Genomic DNA, 22,247 nt, shown 5'->3' on the forward strand with positions numbered 1-22,247 from the left:
GGCGGGGCGGGGCTCTAGAGTAGGGGTGGGGGTGGGGTGGGGTGGGGGTGGGGTGGGGGCGGGGCGTGGAAGAGGGCCGCAGCCTCCCGGTGCCCCAGGGCTCACCTATTCCTGGCGAAACTCTCTCCCTACAGGATTTCTCTGATGGACAAGAGGGTTTTTTCACGGATTGTCTATCGTTGCAAAAATTGGCATTGCAATTAAGAATTTTATATAGGTAACCAGAAATCACAGGCTTTGGGGCATCTTAATTTCGCTCAGGTGGGGGCCCTAAATGAGGGCCCTAAAGCCGCTGGGGCGGTCCAGGGTGCGGGCAGGTGGGGCGCGCTGGGGCACAAGAGCGGGGCAGGGCGCCCCGGGGACGTGTGGCGGCGCCAGGAGGTCCCACCAGCCTCCCCTCGCTCCAGGGTGTATTCTGGGGCCACGTCCCCTGCATTTGAGCCAACCCCAAGCATACCCTCCAAACGTGGAGAAAATCCAGTCCTTCTCTATGGAGGTAACAAGACCAGAGAGTTGATCCGCTTGCGTGATGGAGTGACTTGGAGTGACTGCCCCAAGATAAGGTTTGTATTTAATACTGACTTCTCTATTGATTGAACTTCACTTTGGATTTCTCGCAGCCAAATGTAATAAGCTTGATTGATTTATTTTTTATTTTCTTAAAAGATTTTATTTAGGGGGATCCCTGGGTGGCTCAGCGGTTTAGCACCGCCTTCAGCCCAGGGCGTGATCCTGGAGACCCGGGATCGAGTCCCACATCTGGCTCCCTGCGTGGAGCCTGCTTCTCTCTCTGCCTGTGTCTCTGCCTCTCAGTCTCTCTCTCTCTCTCTCTCTCTCGTCTCTCATGAATAAATAAATAAAATCTTAAAAAAATAAAAATAAAATATTTTATTTATTTATTATATTTATTTATTTGAGCAAGAATAAGTTGGGGGAGGGGCCGAGGGTGAGGGAGAAGCAGACTCCTCCCTGAGCAGGGAGCCTGACCCCGGCTCCATCCCAGGACCCTGGGATCATGATCTGATTAGAAGGCAGATGCTTAACCAACTGGTCACACAGGGGCCCCCATAATAGGCTTGTTTTATAATTTTCTATTTAGCTGCAAAAGTAATCTGAAGGCATTTTGGGGTGATGAATTTATCTTTTTATGCAATTTTCTTGCAAGGGGTCATATCATGAGTTTTCTTCATCCAGGAAGAAAGAAGCCCTTCCCACCTTCACTCCCACCCCACTGAAAGCTTGTATAATTGGGTTTTTTTTTTTCTGTGTCATTAAAGATGTCTTCAGATAAGCATTTAAGGGTGGGAAGGTCATCAGTGGGGATCCAGGCTTCTCACTCTTTTCTTGGTCCTTCTTAGCCACATGGTTTCATTCTCAAAGTCCTTCATGCCCATTCCCTGGTTACCCCATTCCCCACCCCAGGGGCAGCTATTATGGATTAAATTGGGTCTCCCCAAAATTCACATGTTGAAGTACTCACCCCCAATACCTATGAATGTTCCCTTATTAGGAAGCAGAGTCATTGCAGAAGGAATTGGTTAAGATGACTTTTACTAGAGAAGGGGGACCCCTCATCCAATGTGACTGGTGTCCTTATAAAAAGGGGAATTTGGACCTAGGCATGCACACAGGGAGGATGGCACGCAAAGATGAAGCAGAGATGGGATGATGCTTCTACAGCCAAGGATTGCCAAAGATCACCAGCAGCCCCCTAGATGCTAGGGAAGAGGCTGTGAACACGTTCTCCCTCACATCCTTAGAAGGAAATGGCTCTGCTGACAACTTCATCTGGGCTTCTAGAAGTGCGAGAGAACAACTCTGTGTTGTGTGAGTCCAGTCTACGGTATTATGTCTGACAACCCCAGAAACCAGTAGAGAAGTCACCCTTGGGGATTCTGACTGTATCCCCATGACCCTTTCCCCCTCCACGTAGCTTTTCCCCATCATGAGGATTCCAGGTCCCAAGACCCTGCAGGGCCTCTGCTGCTCTTGGAACAAGCCTAGTTCACTCCCACCTCCAGCTGATGAGTTGCCCTGTGCTAGCGATGCTCTTCTTCCTGATTTTCCTGTGCTGGACTCCTTGGCATCAGATCTGAGCCCTGACGTCGCCGTGAAAGCTCACCTTCTCCAGCCTGCCCACAGCATCTGCCAGTACTCTCCACCTCGACCCCCTGTATGTCTCTCCTCTGGAGCCCTTACCACGAACCAAAAAAGCTTCTGTGTGTCTGACCTCAGTTTTTGTGTCTCCTCCACTGGAACAGAAGAAACATGAGAGCAAGGACTAGGTTACCATCTTTCCATCCCAATGCCAGGAAGAGCATCCAGCTCACAGGAGATGCTCAAACCACACAGGGAGCCATGTGGTGCAACTGTCCTCTGGCTGCCTCCAGTGGGTGCCAGTGAGGACCTTAGAACACGAGCTGCCTGCGTGCAGTCTGGGACAACCCCAAGAGTTCATCCGGGTCCTTCCCAACCTCTCCTGACCCTGTCACCTCTCCATCTGCTGGAGATGGAGGAGAGGTCAGAGGAGAAGAAAAGGACTCTTCTACACCTTTAAAAAAAAAGTTATTCATTAAATAAAATTGTGGCAAAATATAAGTAAGTAACACAAAAATGACCATTTTACACATATGGCTCAGTGACATTAAGGATATTCACATTTTTGTGTGTCTATCACCAGCATCCACCTCCAGAACTCTTTTCATCAAGACTGAAACTCCACCTAGGAAACATGAACTCCCATGCCCCTTCCAGACCCTGGCACCCACACTTCCACCTTCTCTCTGTGAGTTTAGACTGCTCTAGGTACTTCATATATGTGGAATCATGCAATATCTGTCCTTTTGTGGCTGGCTTATTTCACTTAGCATGGCGTCCTCAAGATCCCTCCACGTTGTGGCATGCTTCAGAATGTCCTTCTTTTTCAGGGCTTAGTAATATTCCACTCTGGGGACCTACTCTATTTTGTTTCTCCATTCACCAGCCAATGGACAGTTGGGTTGCTTCTGCCTTTTGGCAATTATCAGCATGCTTCTGTGAACGTGGGTATGAAAACAGCTCCTCTACCTTTTTAATCCACAACCAGAGCAATTATGATTCTATTGGAACTCTATGCTATCAAGGAGCCAATTGTTTTGTTCATCTTCTCATAGGATTTCAGGGTTGCAGGCCTCATGAGAGAAGGGACCCAGCAGATCAGATTTTTCACCATCTCACAGCTGGGAGCACTGAGCCGGGCACATGAGAAGCTCATGGGAGACATTTGTTTGTCAGGGGAAAGGAAGGATGAAACAAAGCCTGTTGAGGACTCGCATAGACTAGGAAAATTGTAGTGTTAAGCACTTCACTGGTGTTGCATGCTTTATTGGTGGATTTTTGGTTTGAATCTGTGAAAATGAAATTGTTTATCACTGCATCTCATGAAAACATCATGCTTCCTCAGTAAATTTGAGAGTCACATGTAGGATAAGTTGACTTGAAATGTAGCCCATGCAGTGTGTATGAATAACACTTCCAGAGGCCCTTTGGAAAGACAGGCAGCCCTTCTCACAGGAGGCTGAACAGGCAGAAGAGTCATGGACGGCTGCCAGGGGCCAAAGGTAGGCTTCCAGCAACACCAGGGCCCTGGTGCCACCCCAGGGGCGTTCAGTGCCAGGGTGGAGAGAAAGCCTATGGAGGCAGGCAGTGAGGAGCTGCTGAGGCCTGGTGAATGGGAATCGGCATTTTAACAAGCTCCCCAGGCATCTCCCATGCATGACACAGTTTGAGAACCTGCCATCTCGGTCTATCTAAACCCCAGGTGCCCTAAGCTGCCTGGAGCCCGTGGAGGTTGGAAGGTGGTTCAGCTCTGCAGAGTTTCAACACTTCTGCCCAAAAGTTCATGCACCGCTGGCCTAAGCCCACCCAACTTTCAGGACTCGGCTTTGACTTGCTTCCCAAAGGAAGCTTTTCAGGGTCCTCCTGCTTCCTGCAAAGACTGTGGGTTGTCCCTCCCAGGCATGTGCATGACCTCAAGGCCCATCCCGACCTGGGCACTTTGCACGCCCTGTGAGGCCCATGAGACCAGCCCTGGGGCCTGTCTCCGGCTCACAGTGATCATCTGTGTAGCTCCCACAACTGCTGATTTTCAGGGCAGGCACATGGTGAGTGTACTAGCTTCCTAGGACAGTGGAAGAAAGCACCACAGCCTGGGGGCTTAAACAACAGGAATCCATGCTCTCACAGTCAGGAGGCCAGAAGTTCAAAGTCTCGGTGTCAGCAGAGTCTTGCCCCCCTAGAAACCTGCAGGCCAGGGTCCTTCCTCTGCTGCCCTGGCCTCTGTGGCAGTTCCTTGACCTCTAGATGCATTGCTCCAGTCATCTGCCCTGGCGAGACCTCTTCCCTCCGTGAATGCCTGTGTCAGTTTCCCCTTTTTATAAGGACACCTTTTGTATGGATCAGACCCCACTCTAATGACCTCCAAGACCTTTATTTCTAAATAGGGCCACATTCTGAAGTCCTGGGGTTAGGACTTCAACACACCTTTCCTGAGGGGGCGGGGGATTTACGATGCACCATCAGAATAGGCCAGCGTTTCCCCACCACTTGGTAATTCAGCAGCCAGGTGGTCTGCTTTGGGGGTAAAATGCAAGTGGAAGGGAGGGCCTCACTTCTAGGCACTGCTAACCAGGGGCCCTCAAAGCTCCCTCCCTCGACTCCATGAACCAAACCTAGACGCTTGTCATTGGGGTGGAGCCTTGTCAGCCTGGGTCCCTGACCCACTGCCACTGACAGAGGTAGTCCTTGGCCAAACCTTAATCAGGCATCTATGAGCCCTCCCTGTCCTTCCATGCCAAGCCCCAATCCAGTAAGGACCCCCGGACACTTGACATGGGACCAGTTTCCTCTTCCACCACCCCTGATGGCCAGGCCCTGCTCTAAGTGCTCAGCCTGCCCTGAGGGAGAATCCGCCATCTGTCCCCTCTTAGCAATTTCCCTCCGTACCCCCCTCACTGGTCCTGGGCTGAAGCCCCGCTCGCCCGCCGTATTCAGAGTTGAGTTTCAATTTCTCTGCTTTTGCAATCTTCGAATCAAGTCTTCCTTTCCATTCTAACAAGGGTCAGAGCAATTTTTCTTACATAGAGCCAGTGGCACCCCTGCAAGGATAGGCCTCAGAGTCACTGGGCCATGAGGGCCACCTGGTGGACTCTGTGATGCCGGGCCCAGGGCAGCATCTGGCTGCCCTAGTGTGTACGCCAAAATGACAGAAAGAAAGGCAAAGGTAGAAGGAATCTGCTTTGCAGGCTCGGCACCATCCAGATTGCCAACGATGAATATGGGTAAAAGCAGAGGTCAGCACAATTTATTTTTATCACTTGTCCCCTCTGTTCTCATTCTTAACTACACGGATGCTCCCTGTCCCCCAAGACAGGCACAGAAGTGATGCTGAAGGTGGGGCGAGGACAGTGCAGTGACCACCGGTAACAACTGGGGGCTTTCCTGACTTGATGCTGCCTGTGGCTCGAAGCTCATCCTATTTCCTAATTGAATCATTACGACAACTCCAGGAGACGGATATGGTCTCTATCCCCATTGTAGAGATGAGCAAATGAGCGCAGAGAGGGTAAGGGCTGAGCCGAGGACACACAGATACCAATATGCTGGAGCTGGGCTCTGGGCTCAGGTGGTTGGGCTCCAGCTGCCCTCCCACCTCCTCGTTCCTGTCCAGTCCTAATCCAATGTGGCTTCACATCCAAAACTGGCTGGACTTTGCATGTGCATATATATGTGTGTGTACACCCGTGCATGTGAGTAGGACTGCAGGCAGAGGCCATCTATGGGGAGGACCAGGGAAGCACCCACAGCGAATTTTTACTACATGGTGGCAAATTCACGTTTGCCGGGACATGGTGGATTGCAGAAATCCTGTTATCAAGGACTGTATGATGTAGAGGTGCAGAGCGTGGCCGTGTGAGTGGGTGAGTACAACAACACCCACGACAAGGGTCTTATGGGAACCTGTGGGGGCACCTTGATCAACCAGGTAATATATCAGTGCTCAGCTTGCCCAGATATAATAATATCACCCCTTATTTCAGGCAGTGATAATGGAGCCCAGCTTTGGGACAAGAGGAGGTGCAGATGAGGGAATGGGTGGGCTGCTGGGCACAGGGCTGAAACGCATTTAGAGGGTGTGAATATCAATTAAGAGTGTGTCACAAAAATTCAGGGAGAGCTTCTTACAAGGGAAGAAGTGACAAGGGAAGGGTGACAAATTCGAGTGGTGACAATTGCATCAGGGATGGATATGAAGAAACAAGGTGGACAAATACTTAGAAGACAGAAGTCCCAAGACTGCCGGGGTCAGCAGATGGCTGACCCCAAGGGAAACTAGTGCCACAGGTGCGTGGATGGGCTGTGCACTGCTGCAGAGGGAAGAGCTACCTCACGGGGTCGGAAGGCTGAGTGGACCTGGAGGCTCAGAGTTCTTCCCAGTGAACTAGCACTAGGCTGTGTGTCGGATTAGCTTTTGGGGGACAAGCCTTTCCATTTGATTATTTTTTAAATTCCTACCACATAGAGGAATGTGTCATGCTGGAATGTACAATTGGCATCTGGAAATACATGCCCGGTTTCTATGGAGACATCTGTGATGCCATACACACTCCCAGGATCCCACAGGATGTGGAGCTTCCGGGCTGGCTGTGTCCAGGGCTTGGCCAGGCAGCAGGTCCCCACATGAGTGCCTGTCGCCCTCGGCAGCTTGCTCCAGACAGAGAGGCCCACGGCGGCCATCCGTCCAAGGCATCCTTCACCTGGCGGCCCAGGCCCCTCTGCCGAACCTGCAGATGATGCCGGTTGATGACAGCTCGCCCAGGAAGTGCAGTGTGGCACCCAAGTTGATGGAGAAGGGGCTGATGCTCCTGCAGAGCATGGCTGGCCGGGACAACCAGGTCCCGGAGTGGAAACTGCGTCGGAGGCAGCGCTGCCTCAGCAAGTCAGCACAGGCCATCAGCCACTTCTATAGACAGAAGGTGCCACGGCCCGGGAGCCAGACAGGGATGACTTGGGGTGGCCCACGTCTCCCCGTTGGCAGAAGGCCTCAAGGCCTGCTCGGTCGACGCAGCCTTCCAAATACGCTCTGGTGATGACCAGAGACGGGCTGATGCTGGGAACACCGAGAACTGGCAGCCCTGGAGTCTGGGAGGGAGATGGCCATCAGCTCTAGGCCTCCCTGTGGTAGGGAGGGTGTCTAGGAAAGGAGCAGAGTGGGGGGAGGAGGGGAGGAGTAAGGCAGAGCGCAGCTGGAAGGTTCCTGAATCTACCAGGGGCTCAGGGAGCCAGGAGAGCTGAGTGCAGCTCCCCAGAGGCTGCCCAAGTGGACGCCAGTGCCCGCTCCCATCGGTGCCCACAATTGTCCTGAAGCTCGAGGTTCTTGGGGCTGGGGCACGTAGCTTCCAGGGGCTCTTCCCTCAGTGTCCTGTTGTGTCCACTGCACCAGGGTGAGTCCAAGCAAGACATTAGCCCTGGGGACACCAGCTTCATGGCCGAACTGGAGGAGCTCAGAAAGATGTTTCTCTCGCGCCCCGGCTGCCCTCAGTTCAGCACCAAGGCCACGTCCATGTCTCATTATGGTGAGAGCCAACCACGAGGGGGGCCCCGCGTGAAAACCACCTCCTGGCCTGGAGGAGTGGGGCCACCTTCCCAGCACCTGTCAGCTGGAGTGATGCCAGTGTGGGCCGTGCACGGTGTGTGGGCAGGAGCACCTGCTCGAACTCGTAGCAGGGCCAGCTGGGAGGGAGGCAAGGAAAAGCCTTCTTGCTTTTCTCTTGTCTCATCCACCTGACTCTGTAGGGTTAGGGGCAGGGGCCGGAGAAAAGGTTCAAAATTCTGAAAGCTGCAGGAAAAAGGTCATAAGGCCAAAGGTAGGAACCATTTTTGTTCTGACCCGGGAGAGCAGGAGGCTTGGAGAGGGCAGCCAGTCAGTCACTCAGCGGTCCCTGGGGGCCCCTAGCCAGACCAGGCTGTGCCCTAGATCTTGCAATTGCTGGGCTTGTGCCACCTCCATGTCCCCACATGTGATGCTGTCCTTAGGGACAGGGAGATGGAAGCTTCATGCTTGTGGCTAGCAATGGGGGCCTTGTTCACATCAGAAGCGGGAGCCCCCACCCATGTAGGTCCTAAGGTCCCCTCAGAGAGCAGCCAGTGCTCCAGGTCCATGAATTCTGGGCAGGGCTGAGATGGGCCCTGCATCCTGCATTCTGCTCATAGAGCTCCCGCCACCGGCCTGATTCCTGACGACTTAGGGGAAACAGGATTTGCCCCTTGGGGCAGAGGGGTCTCTTGGAGATTTAAGGCTGAGCCATTTTTACAGATGGGGATGTGTCCTTCCAGGGAAGGGAATGCACCACTATGCAGAGATGGACTTGTACCTGGTCTGTTCCGGGTGGGCACACCAATGGGCCAGCAGGGGAAGAGACATGCGTTTCAATTTGGTCCCAGGTTTGATCCCATACATCCATACGACAAAAGTCACCTTTAATCCGACCTGAAGTTTATTTTTTTAAATTTTTTTATTTATTTATGATAGTCACAGAGAGAGAGAGAGAGAGAGGCAGAGACATAGGCAGAGGGAGAAGCAGGCTCCATGCACCGGGAGCCCGACGTGGGATTCGATCCCGGGTCCTCAGGATTGCGCCCTGGGCCAAAGGCAGGCGCTAAACCGCTGCGCCACCCAGGGATCCCTGAAGTTTATTTTTTTATAAAGATTTTTTTTATTCATAAGAGACCCAGAGAGAGAGAGAGAGGCAGAGACACAGACAGAGGAAGAAGCAGGCTCCATGCAGGGAGCCCAACGTGGGACACAATCCTGGGCCGAAGGCGGTGCTAAACCCCTGAGCCACCCGGGCTGCCCCGACCTGAAGTTTAAAAAGAAATGAGGGACACCTGGATGGCTCAGCGGTTGAGCATTTGCCTTTGGCTCAGAGTGTGATCCTGGAGACCCGGGATTGAGTCCCACGTCGGGCTCCCTACATGGAACCTGCTTCTCCCTCTGCCTGTATTTCTGCCTGTCTCTCTCTCTGTCTCTCATGAATAAATAAATTAAATCTAAAAAAAAAAAAGAAATGAAATGATAGTCCCATCAATGCAGGGAGGTCTTGGGAAGATGTGGCCTTAGCTGTCATCAGCTGACATTTTTAACATCCTGCAGGCTCAGCCACCTCAGCCGAGTTGCCCAAGGACTTGTGCGTTGTCCAGCAGGGCTCGGACATGAAGGTGGACAGTGAGGGCAAGGCCGGCTGGCACGGGGGTAAGATACCCCTGGGGTCCTCTCCCTGGCACCCCAGCTCTGAGGCCTCTGCCTTCACCTGCTGGGGCCCCTTCCCCCCCCCCCAGGGCTCCTCGATCATGCTTCATGAGACCCTCCTTCCCAGGACCACCCACCCGGCCCTCTGCCCCTTACACGGGACAGATCCCTCCTTGGGCAGAACACCCTGTTCCCACGCATGAATATACTAACTCAGGTTTATCTGAAGTTGATCTCTGCATACAGAGATCTCCTTTGTCTGGATGCGAGGAAACCCCTCGCAGATGTCGGGGCCACCTGGTGCATGGTGGCATCCGGGCCACCTGGTGTCTGGGAATATCCAAGAGCTACTATTATGATTTTCCTCCATTTCTTCAACACACACGCTGGCAGGTGGGGAGGGATGGCCAATGGTGGTCAGAGCTAGGTGGCTTGGAGAAGTGTGGCTGGGCAGCAAAGGGGATCCCTACAAGGTGACACTCTCATGGAAGGCCCCAGGGCGGCCCAGCACTTGAGATGAGTCTGACTCCCCGCTGCATCTCCACAGGGTGCCCCCTTCCATTTAGTAAGAGTGCCTGTGAGTTCAACTACTTGTGGAAGAGGAGTGAATCCCAGACCATAAGCCCGGTCTCCAGCAGCCCAGTCCTGGCGCAGAGCCACCTGAACAAACGGCTACCCTGGTACATCTCGGTCATTCATGAGAAGGTACGGCCGTGTGTGTGCACGGAGCCCCAGGCAGAGAGCCTGGACCTGACACCCAGCTCTGCGTCCAGCCCCAGAGGAGGGCCAGGCCAGCCCTGGGGGCTCTTGTCGGGCATCTGGTTAGCCATTCAAGCAGATCCCCAGATGCGACCAAAACTGACCCCCAGAACCCTCCTTGGGCTTCCTCCATAAATCAGAGCTTTCGAGAATTTCTGACCCCTGTGCATCTGCATCCCAGTGGCTGGTGGTTTAAGCTGGCATTGCTTCCCTGGCTTGCAGCTCATCACACGTATCATAACCTTAACCATCCACATACCACTATTCCCACTTGAGAGAATATATTCTTTTTTTTTAAAAAAAATTTTATTTATTTATGACAGTCACAGAGAGAGAGAGAGAGGCAGAGACACAGGCAGAAGGAGAAGCAGGCTCCATGCACCGGGAGCCCGACGTGGGATTCGATCCCGGGTCTCCAGGATCGCGCCCTGGGCCAAAGGCAGGCGCCAAACCGCTGCGCCACCCAGGGATCCCTCGAGAGAATATATTCTTAAAAATAGTAATAATCAGGGCAGCCCAGGTGGCTCAGCAGTTTAGCACCGCCTTCAGCCCAGGGCCTGATCCTGGAGACCCGGGATCGAGTCCCACGTCAGGCTCCCTGCATGGAGCCTGCTTCTCCCTCTGCCTGTGTCTCTGCCTCTTTCCCTTTCTCTCTCTCTCTCTGTCTGTCTCTCATGAATACATAAATAAAATCTTTAAAAAAAAATAGTAATAATCAGGGGCATCTGAGTGGCTCAGTTGTTTAAGCATCTGCCTTTGGCTCAGGATCTCGGGGTCCTGGGATCGAGTCCTACATCGGGTTCCCTGCTCAGTGGGGAGTCTGCATCTCCCTCTCCCTCTGCTCCCTCTGCTCTGCTCCCACACTCTCTCTGACAAATAAATACATAAAATCTCTAAAAAACAATAGCAATAATCAGCTTGGTGTGTAAGGGCCTACCTACGAGCTGATTCCTTATGATGTCACTCTGTGCATCTTTGTTTGTGAGAGTTTACCTGTCTAATTCCCTTGTTTGCTTTTGGGGTCAGAGTAATTCTGGCCTCAAAACAAACAATCAAAAATTTGAGAGGCATTTTTCTCTCTGCTCTTCTGTTCTCTGGAAGAGTCTGCATGAGACTGGTGAAGAATTCATCACAGAAGGAAGTCGTGTGTCCAGAGAGTCCTCACAGGGGAGGTTTTCCAAATAGGAAATTTGCTTCCTTGAAAGATATTCAGATTTTCTCCTCCCTCTTGTGTCAGTTTGGATAGGCTGTTTTGCGAGGAATGCCTCTGCTTCATGTACATTTTCAGATTTGTTAGCCTGATCCTGTGCTTAATGGTCTCCGAATCCCCCTCTAATTTCTGCAGGAGATTCCGCAGGAGCGAGAGCCTCCCTTCCATTCTGGACAGTGCTTCCTTGTACCTTTTCTCTCTCTCTCTCTCTCTTTTCTTAGAATCACCTTCTGTTGTTGGTGGTGAGTCTTTAATGACAGTCATGGAAATGAGCACCATAAAGTGTTGGGCAGCTAGTGAGAACACAAAACCCTGATAGCGTGGCTGCACGAATCTTCGTTTTACTTTTACCTCCTGACACTCTGCCTCCACATTTTCACAATTTTAAATGTGTCAATATCCTGTGACCACTGTAGGGAAAGCAGTTCCACGTCAGGGAAAGCCTGAGGATGCAGTCAGGTAGAGCCACACAGATCTGTGTAAAAGGATGTTCTCTGCAGTGTTTTCATTTATGCCAACCATGGGAAGGAGAAAGCACTCATGTGTGAAGTGGAAGGGCTGCAGGCTTGGCTGGCTCCAGGGGCTTGGAAGGTGTCCTTAGGGTTCTCTTTGTCTCATCTCCACCTGGTCTGAGCTGGCATAGGGAGCGCTTCTCCCCTGGAAGCAGGAGGACCATCTGCAGTGACAGGGACCCTTGAGAACTGCCCTGCCTCCCCACGCTGCACCTTCCCCTTCCTCTCCCCTGTTTCCCTGCTGGTCCTCCACATTCTCATCCTTTCATCCTTGTCATTCCCTCCTCCCACTGTAGCCTGCAGCTCTTTCCTGGAGCCCTTCTATGGTTGCCTAGATGCTGGCTTCCTTGCTCGCTCCAGCTCCAGTCCGTGCACGGGAGGCTGTACATCTGTCCCCACCACAGCTTCGGCTTCACCCCTACAAGTCCTGATATGTCTTGATGATGTTCATTATCATTCCGCTTAAAATGTTTTTTAACTTCCTTTGTGCCTTCTGCTTCTTTGTTTTATGGGCTACGCAGAGGCCGGGCACTTAAATTCTAAACATTTGGAAAACATCCTACTTATGTTCCTTTCTCCCTGGGATTACGCTGGGACCCCTCCCCCAGGCCCCCAGGGCTTCCTTTACTGCTGCTCCCAATTCAGAGCTGTTCAGGGCAAGGTCTTCGGTTTCCATTTATCCAAGAACATGGGTATTCGTCTCCAACTCTGAGGAAGCGAGGGCACAGAGAGTTTGAGCATGGATGGTGGAGGGGCAGAGGGCTTGGCTCCCTGACAAGCTCTGGGGTGGCTCTTGGGGCGTGTTGCTGGTTCGTTGTGGGGCAGCATGGAATGATGGTGTCCCTTGCTGCAGCTGGCGGGTGTGGGGGCGCCGGCCAGGACTGGGCCTGACAGGGAGGCTGCCAGGAACCTCCCCAGTAAGGATTTGGGGCCTGCCCTCTGGCGGGAGTGGCTGGGATTTCAGGGTCCCAGGACAGCTAGTCTGCTCCTCCTGGGCTTGAAGCCCCCGCTCCACAGGCACCAGGTGCTCTCCACCTGGTGGGTCAGGAAGGAGCCTGCGTGGCACCCAGGGGCCGCCCGTGCTTTTGTGCCCAGGATCACTGCCTGCTCATGCTGGGGGAGGAAGTGCAGCGCCTGTCGGAGCTGGAGGTGCTACTTCAGAAGAGAGATGAGGAGGTCCTGGCCCTCCAGGAGGAGAAGGAGGCCTTGAAGAAGCAGCTAAAGTACCTCCTCAAGAGCAAAGGCCCAGAGATGTGGGTGAGCCAGGGCATGAAGGTGAGTGGGGCCCTTGTCACAGGCTCTGCATCCAATGCGTCCAAAGTTCCTGGTGGCCCTCGGGCCCCTGACAAATGCCCCATCATCCACATCCTCGTGGGACCTCAGCCCAGAAAAAGAGCCGTGAGCTGGACACCTAGACCCCTGTGCTTTGCTGCTGGCTTGCTTTCCCACCTGGGACAGGTCATGTCATACTCTGGACTCAGTGTCCTTACCTGGAAGATGAGGGCCAGCTCCTCTGAAATCCTGTAGGATGGAAGGGAGGCTCCAGACCTGGCCTTACTGTGGGCCTAGTGGGCATGGTGGCTTGGATTAGCCTGATCTTTCTGGCCACGGGATGTTCAGTGTCCTTGCCTATAAAGCCAGGAGGGGAATGCCGCCCCTCCCCAGATCTGGGCAGAGGATTGAATGAGGCAGGTCCTGGTAGGGCACAGGGGTGGCCCCAAGATGCCACCAGAGAACACTGCCTAGAAATGGATATTGCGGTGCCAGCAGGCAGGGGCAGAGGGAATCTGAAGAAGCTTGGGGGCATTAGCTTGCCTTCCTTATTCCCTGGCCTCCCAGGGGCTGTTAGAGATTTGTGGGCCCACAGTGGGCCTGCAGTGACATCACCGTAGGCATGGCAGGCTGGTCCTCCATTCTTGGAACAAAGCAGGTGTGCCCATTGCTGCAAGGCCACTTGCTGGGGCTGGGCCAGGAGAGTCTGAAACCACGCTATTCCCAGGGCTGCCCTGTGCAGGTCACCGTCCCCCCAGGGCCACCGTCCCCCCCCCCAGGGCCACCCATCTGCAGGTCACCATCCCCCCAGGGCCGCCCATCTGCAGGTCACTGCCCCCTTCTCACCAACAAGGCATCCTTGGCAGGAAGACACTGGGTCCCCCTATCCTCTGCAATATGGAGAGGTGGCTGTCCCCTTCCAGAAGGGCAGGTCTCAGCACATCTCTGGGGGCTGCTGAGGGTGCAGTCTGAATCCCTGAGGCTTACAGGAGTGGCCCACTTACAGGAGCCTGTGCCAAAGCCCCTGGGGAGGATGAGCATCCTGAAAACCTTCTTCAGAGATGAGGAGGAGCTGCAGCGCTGGAGGCAGGTGCGGGCTGGCTGGGATACTGAGCGGGCAGGCTTGGCCCTGGGCTCCCCCTCTCCAGGGCTGCCGGGTACTGCCCAGGCCATGGTGTCCTACCTGCAGCCCTGCCCTGGTGGCCTTTCCCAAGTTGTAGGCCCTCAACTCCAACTCTGGAGACTCCCTTCCATCCTACAGGATTTCAGAGGAGCAGGTGCAGGGTGGCAGGGCAGCTCCTGGAGAAGCGACTCCCACTCCACCGCCCCAGGGGTGCCAGGCTGTTGTGGTCTCCTGAGATCTGTGAGGCTGGGGGCTGTCACAGCTGCTAGGGGCAGTGTCCCCACTGCTAGTGTGTTTCCTCCTCCTGCACTCCCGCCCAGGACCCCAACTCTCTCCCAGCTCCAGGAGGAGTATACCATGATCAGCAGAGGCAAAGACCTGGAAGGCGTTGGCGGTGAAGAAGAGGCTGTGCACAGGGAGGCTGAGGAGGCTGTGGACAAGGAAGGGAAGGGCCCAGCAGACAGGATGGGGGGTGAGGAGCAGGAGCTGCCGGAGGAGGAGGAGGAAGAGGAGGAGGAGGGGGTAGAGCAGGAGGAGGAGAAGGAGGTACAGGAGGACGAGGACCAGTGCAGGAGGAGTTCCCGCTCCCTGGAAGAGGCCTTCGAGCAGGAGCTGATAGCACAGCTGGAGGAGTACGAGCAAGTGTTCCAAGAGTTCCAGACAGAGCTGGAGATCACCAGGACCAGATACTCACTTGCAACAGGTGGGGCGCTGGGGGCCCAGGAGCCATAGGAGAGCAGGTGGCCCAGGGGACCAAGGGACTCGGGGCAGGAGGCTGCAGCCTGCAGCTGGGGCCACAGAATCCCTTGTCCTGGCCTCCCAGTGCACTGCCTGCTCCCCCCCTCCCGTGCTCACACAGGGACCATCACGTCTTTACAACGCCAAGTGGATTTCCAGGAGTCCCAACTGCAGCAGGTGAACACGGAGAACAACACCTTGCAGAAGGAGCTCCGGGAGCGGAAGGACCAGTTACAGGCCATGTCCAACAAGGTGGCCGTGCCCCTGTCACGCGGCGGGTGCCAGCAGCCCCTCCAGTCCAACTGCTGGGCATGTGGAGTGGAAGCCGGGAGCCCGGGGGGCGTCCCGGGTCACAGCATGCCCCACAGCCCTGCACTGCCTGCTGGCCCTCACCATCCTCCTGGAGCTGCATGGCTCCTGGCCACTTCTTCAGCGTCCCTGGGTCCTCAGGTCCCAGGGCTGAGCACACACACTTAGGGGGGCCATCAGTCCGCCGAGCCCACCTCTTGCTAAGATTTTCACACACATAACCTAAAGAACCAAATAGTCCCACAGGCTTGTTGCAAACAGGGGCATGTCCCACTCTCCTCCTACATGTGTGCCCGGCTCCCAGGGCAACCGCTTTTGACTCTTCTTTGGGAATCATCTGCAGGTCTCCAGATGGCAGGCTCCTAACGCCTGTTCTGGATTTTTCTCCATCGTCTCATTAGCTAGCGCTTCCCTCTTTCACACCCTCCCACCCTCGGCTTGGGGCCCCCGGCACAGGATATCCACCTCCCGCCAGCACCATCCCACCATAGTGAGGTGGTCGGGCTATAGTTATCAGCAGCTTATGCCCACCGGGGACTCAAACATGGGCTTTTGCCAAAAGGATTAAGATTCCTTCTCTTTTCTGATCCACTCCCATGTTTTCACTGGAGTGCATCCTGCAGTAGTCTTCTGATAAAAAAAATGAGTGGGTGTAAATTTGGGGGGACATTGTATTCTGCTAATGTCCTAATTCTACATCTCGATAGAATTTGTGTGGAACAGGGTGCCTGGGCAGCTCAGCCAGTGAAGCATCTGTATTTGGCTCAGGCCATGATCTTAGGGTCCTGGGAAAGAGTCACAGGGCGGGCTCTCTGCTCAGCAGGGAGTCTGCTTCTTCCTCTCCCTCTGCCCCTCCCCCTGCTTGTGCTCTCTCTCTCTCTCTCTCTCTGTCAAATAAATAAAATCTTAAAAAAAAAAAAAAAAAAAGAACTTCGTTGGACCCAAACCGCAGCCAGGAGAGCAGTGAGGGCTCTGCCATGGACCCAAGTGGCCAAGGCTGCTAGAGGGAAGCCCTGCACATTCCCGGTTCTCGCCTGCCTGGGATTCGGGTCTGGGTGCACTGCTGCCTCTTTGGAAAACCGCCGAGTGCCGTCTTTGTCCCCGGTGTCCCCGGTGTTTGCAGAGTGGTGCTAGTTCAGGACTATTGCCTGTCCTGGGCTCTGAGGGCCCAACTGGGGACATGTGTCCTTCATCTTGTTTCCTGAATTCTCCCCCTGGCGTCACCAGGCCCCTGTTCCTCCTCCTCTTGCTGTGCACTCCCCTGCTAGCCATCTCCCTGTAGTTTTGCTCTACTGTCCACATGCCGGGCACATTAGCCACAGCCACCTCCTGCTTCTGCCTTTGTCACACTATGGCTTCCACGATCACTCTTATTCTCTGAACTTTTGTCTTTTATTTCACGGTTCAGTGTCTTGCCTACCCCATGGAACACTTACCATCTCTGGGCTTAACTTCCTACACCTTTGTGATCTCCTGCAAGGGCCCTGGGTCCCTTTGTTTTAGTCTCTGTCACAAGAGAGTTTTGCTCCAGCATGAGAGCCAAGCACGGCTCTGAGCACATGGGGCATGTGTGGGTACTTTAGCTGAGTGTTTGGAGGTCCTCGTGTTAGGTCAGATTGCCCTGGAATCTGGGAACCTAGAAGTTTCTTCCCTGGAATATAAAGGCCTCGCTGCCTGTGTTCTGGGAGCCAAGCTGGGAAGACAGTTGGGGCATCCCCGCTGGGGACCCGCATCCTGCATCTGGAGCCTGGGGTCTCCCCACTCCACTGCGCCTGGCACAACCCCAGCCAGAGACCCTCTGCAGTGTCCCTGACATCCAGTCTGGCAGGTGGACAAGGAGCAGGGTCCTGGCTGCTTGAGGGTGAGGACTGGTCTGCGGCTCTCAGTCTCTCAGAAATCCTCCGCCGATCCTTCCCACATCAGGCTCCAGATCCAGAAGAACCCACAGCACCAATTTCTGAGATTTAGGGACTCTGAAGAGTGAGCTAGGCTTGTTCTCCATGCCCCTGTTGCTGGCCCTGCTTTCCAGTGCCCCACGGGGGTGCCGTCTTCCCCCTTCTTGTCCTCTGCAGAAGTCCCACTGCTTTCATCTTACTGAGGTTCAGGTGGAAGAGCTGGACACATGTGCTCGGTCTGTCCTCTTGCCCCCGACCTCCTGAGCCAACTGTCTGTCTGCCTTCCAGTTCTCGAACCTCAGGGAAGACAAGAAGCATGAAGAGATGATGGGCGTCATCGAGAAGGACAATCTTCTTCTCCGCCAGGTGACCGCCAGGCATGGTTAAACTGTCAGCCAGATGGCTGTTCTTGCTCTAAGCCCTGACAGTGTGGGGAAGATGAGCTGGAGAACCCCTCCACAGTGAGTCAGGCCCCCCTACCTCAGGCAGCACCCTATCCACCAATTGCAGGAGCGCCTGCACACAGAGGCCTCGTGCCATTGTTGGCGATCAGACTCGACCCCATGAGAGTTGGCTGACTTCAGGAGGGGAGAAGGGGCAGGGAGCGGGCAACCCGTTTGGGCCAGGTGGGCCTACTCGCCTACCCTCCCCGGTTCCCCTGCAGCAAGTGTCGGAGCTGCAGAGCAAACTCGAGAAGCAGGAGCACACCATCTCGGAGTTCGACACCAAAGTCAGCGAGCTGCAGGCCCAGGTGAGCCAGAACCAGAACCACCTGCAGAGACGCAAGTGGCTGCAGGAGGAGATGTTGAGCAAGAATGAGATGATCCAGCAGGCGGAGCAGCAGGCGCGTGTGGCCCTGGAGAGCGCCCAGTCCCGGGTAGGCCCCAGGTGCAGAGCGCCAGCGCCCTCGCCCACGGCTGACGGAGGCGGACAGGGTCTGAGGCTCATTTCCCTGGTATCCCTGCCCCTGGCACAGAGTTGACGCTCCAGAAACAGTGGCAGAGAGGGCAAAGGTGTGATGGGGCTTGCACACTTTGGCCAGGGTGGCAAGAGGGAGCCCCCAGGGTGGAGTGCCTCGTTGGCTCCATGTATGGCTTGTCCTGTGAAGGGGCACAAGGCTTTGGACAGCCAGCCAGGAAGGAGAGCTCCAGGCCGGGGGTATGACAGTAAGAGTGCCATCCATTTATAATTTTCGGGTGCTTGCATGGGTCCAGCACCGTTCTAAACTGCTCAGTGAAGTCCCCTAACATCCTGAACAAAGCTACGAAGCAGGTGTTCTTAGCATCCTCACTGGACACATAAAGCCCCTGCAGCCCAAGGGAGCGAAATAACCTGCCTGAGGCTGCAGAGCTTTGTAGGGCTGGTGCTGGGATGTGAAGAGCCGGATCCCACATCTGACCCCCCCATGCTGCACGTGAGCTATGGCCCAGGGCGAGGCCGAGGTGCCCTCTCCTGAGGTACGCAGGCCAGAAAGGAAATCAGGAAAGAGCCATCCTGATTCCAAATCCCAAAACCAGCAAAAAGAAAGGTCCTGTGCATGTAGGCTTTTGACAGAGCACCTTCCCCACCCACCCAGAGCCCTGCTGTGTCCAGGTGTGTTCTCCTCCCCGCGGGTGCCAGCCTCCTGCTGGATGGCTCGGCAGTGTCGCTGAGGGCCCTTCACCTGTTCTTTTGCATAAAGATGTGTTTCAGATCCCGCAATACACGCAGCTGGAGCGTTAGCCGGTGATGGTGTATTGGTAGCTGGGTGCCTCTTGTCTGGAATGCTGTACTGGGAAAGTCTGGGAGGGTCTGGGGTCCGCAGGAAGAGGTGCTGAGCGCCTTGAGTGACGTCTGAGTCAGCCGGGGTGTGGGGCCCTGTGGCCAGACTTCCCAGGTGATCGCCATCCCTTACCCAGCAGGGGTCACCTCCAGGACCACCTCCGGGGGGGTGAGCCCCCCCTCACCATCTGTTCCCTCAGTGACCCCCACACCCAGTACGGTATCTGGCAAAGAGCTGGCATCAATCCACATGGGAAAGAAAGGAAGCCCCCTCCCCACCCAAGGTCAAGAGCTCCTAACATCCCCTCTGTCACTTAAACACTGTCTCAGAGGCAAAGTGGACAAGCCTGCAGCCCTTTTTAGGCAATGCAAACTCTCTTTCGGCTGGCGCTCACCCGGTACTCCTGCATCATCAGGGCTCCTGGACACAGGGTGAGGAGCTGGTGCTGAGCAGCCACCATGACTGGGGGGACCCGTCTGAGTGTTCCTGGGGTCCTGCACACACACACACACACACACAAGGATGCCAATGACAGCAAGACTAGACAGCCTGAACTCCATCCTAGTTAACACCTGGTTCATGCAAACACCCATCACAAGAAAAGGAAAAAGGGCTAGGGGTGCGACCGGGCGGGGCCTGCAGGTGTTCCCCCCAGTGCTAACCGAGGGGCTGAGAAGCATGCAGGGTGCTCCTCGGGCATTGGGAGTCTCCCCTGGAGTCAGGAGGGGACCTTGGGGAAGGGGGAATAGCCTGCGGGATTGTTCGGAGCCCTTGTACTATTTTTCCTTTCTTAAACCATGTGCAGGTTTTACTTTTTCAATTAAAAAAAAAAAAAAAAGAGTGGAGCAACTTAAAGCCTGGGTGTCAAGCCGCCCTGGGCCTGGGTTTTGATCTGGCACCTTCTAGCTCACAGGCAGACAAGCTGGCCTCTTCAACCACGTCCAGTTCCTAAAGCTGTGAAATGTGAGGACAGACCTACCTTCTGGAAAGCTCCACTCAGGGGTGGGTGTGATGTGCCCCCTCCTTCCCTTTGCTCACAGCTTGAAAGACTGAGAAACAAGATCATCCAGGCTACCTTCAGCACCTCCGGGGGCAAGTCCTTTGCCACTGAGATCTCGGACAACGACATTCTAGAAGCCTTGCAGGTATCTCCAGTGCTGGGATGCCTCCTCATCCCTGAGGCTGTGTCTCTAGGTCAGAGTGTGCTGATGTGCAGCCCAGGGGCTGGGGGGTGGGGAGCTGCATGGATGCTGGGGATCCCCATTCTTGTCCTGGCTGTGTCACTCTTCCACTGGGACCCTTCCACTGGAATCATCCTTGCTCTCTGCTCAGGCAGAGGGGGCCAGATGTCCCGAAAAGGTGGTGATGCTGGACACCTGGCAAGGCTAGGCTGCTCTCAGCATTCATCTGTAGGGTGCTGTTGGGGTCCTGGAGATTGTCCAGCAGCAGGAGACACCCCCAGACTCTGTCCAGCTCAGCCTCTTTGGGGATGCTTCTTGGTGCTTTGGTGTGACTTGTCGTCTTGCTGACCTCAAGCAGAGGCAACCCAGGGACAGGGGTGCGGGAGAAATAGTGCAGGCTTTGGGCTGGCAGGGTCATGTCGTTATCCCTGTGGGCCTTGGCTGAGAAGCTACAGGCTGGTCACTTGAGTTCACGGAGCCGCAAGCCTCCCTCTGCACATAGACATGGTGGCAACAGAGCTGGGAGAAGAGCTCCTGACTGTCCCTGCTCTATGCAAGGCCATATGGACTTCTCACTAGGGGCTGCTTCTGTCCCCATGCCCCAAGCCTCCCATGCATGGCCCTCCGCCCCGGCAGCTGCCTGTGACCTTGCAGTGTCCACATGTCCCAAAGACCTGATTTCTTTCCTCTATGTTGTGGGGGGTCCCGGGTCAGTAGTGCCCCTGGAGGGTGGCAACAGTCCTGGAGGGTGGGCTGCAGGAGGGCCTGGGGAGATGTCTCTGCAGCCTAGCTCCTATTGCTGGGTGTGGGGGAGAGGAAGGAGGGAGGACTGGGAAGGGGGATGGGAGAGGTCATCAGTACCACTCAGGAGCCAGGAAGGAGCCCCTCTCCTGGGCCAGTGTGGCACATAAGACAGTGATGTGCCAAAGCAGGAGACGTGAGGGAGGTGGCAGGCCACCTGCCTGTGTGCAGCACAGAAGGGACTTGAGGGACAGACTGGATGGTTTCTGAGGTCTCTTGGTCTGGGTTGCTTGAAATTCTCAGAGGACATAAGAGATGTAGTTAGTGCTGCTTCAGGGGACAGGTGTATCTCTGAGATGTGGCGGGCATCTCTTCCCAACTCTGCGTCCTGTGGCCTGTGGCTTCACCTCCCGGGCTGGGTCAGCAGTGCTGGAGGGTGTTTCCAGCCCAGAGCTACCCCAGCCCACCCCACCTCAGCCCATTCACCGCACACCCTGCTGCCAGCACCCTCTGGGGGAGGAGAGGTCCCCACAGCCACAGGCTTCTGTTCCAGAGGATCATTTCAGAAAGAGCCGACTACTATAATCAGCTGAAACAGAAAGGTGTCCGAGTGCCTCCGCTGCAGCAGGCCGAGGCTTTATCTTCCTCAAGCAAGTCCAAGAAGCTACCCTCCAAGTAGACCCCGATGGTGCCCCCGGAACCGTGGCCCAGTGGAGGCTGGCACCCAGCTCAGGGAGCCACCCCTGTGTTTTAGAATTAAACTCTGCTGTTGGCCATGGGCTCAGCTTTTCCTTCCCCGGGACTCGTGGGCCTTGGGCTACAACCACAGCCTCCGCCTGCACCCCTGGCTCCTTCCTGGGGAGACCCCCACACGGAGCATGGCTGCCAGGCTGGGAGGCTGGAGCCTGGGTGCCCATACACTCCGGTTCAGCCCGCCCTGGTCCTTCCTTCCACCTGCTGCACAAACCTGGGAGGTGGGGGCTCCCCTGGCTGGGGCGCTGCTTTCTTGCTGCGACCCCTTTGGAAGAAGGTGGAGGCGGTTTTCTACTGTTCCCGCCATGGCTGCGGGTGAAAGCTCCGGGTGGCAGGACCCCTCATCTGCGCAGCCTACCCCGGTCCCGCAGCTCGCAGGCTGAATGCAGGCACCCGTCAACGGCGTCCTGACTTCGCCCTCCACCCTCCACCCGTGCGCGCAGCGGGACTCTCCTGCGCCGCGCTCGGCACCTCCACCCCCCCACGGAGGGCGCTGGAGGAGCTGAGCCAGGAACTCCGCTCAGGCTCCCGAGGGGCGCCCCCTTGGGCCACCTCGCCTCCGCCTCTCTGTTCAGACCCAGGCGCGCCCCGAGGCTCCAGGGCCCGGCACCTGCGCCCTCTAGGAGGGGACCTGGCCCCCTCGCCCCTGCGACCCCCGAGGGCCCTGATGCCCCGGCGGCCCTCTTTCCTCTACGGTCCCTCGCCC

General features: G+C 55.5%; 1 protein-coding gene across 1 annotated transcript; it reads left to right on the forward strand.

Moving 5' to 3' along the window:
* The first annotated feature begins 6,830 nt into the window (after positions 1-6,830).
* On the forward strand, positions 6,831-21,467 carry CCDC27 (coiled-coil domain containing 27). The gene is made up of 12 exons (XM_041773030.1): positions 6,831-7,021; positions 7,405-7,613; positions 9,191-9,289; positions 9,834-9,991; positions 12,863-13,087; positions 14,061-14,129; positions 14,502-14,865; positions 15,022-15,152; positions 17,393-17,470; positions 17,769-17,981; positions 19,907-20,011; positions 21,342-21,467. The coding sequence occupies exons 1-12, from the start codon at positions 6,831-6,833 to the stop codon at positions 21,465-21,467; spliced, it is 1,968 nt and encodes a 655-aa protein (XP_041628964.1).
* The last annotated feature ends 780 nt before the right edge of the window (positions 21,468-22,247 follow it).

Source organism: Vulpes lagopus, chromosome 10, assembly GCF_018345385.1.
Source record: "Vulpes lagopus strain Blue_001 chromosome 10, ASM1834538v1, whole genome shotgun sequence".
NCBI lineage: Eukaryota > Metazoa > Chordata > Mammalia > Carnivora > Canidae > Vulpes > Vulpes lagopus.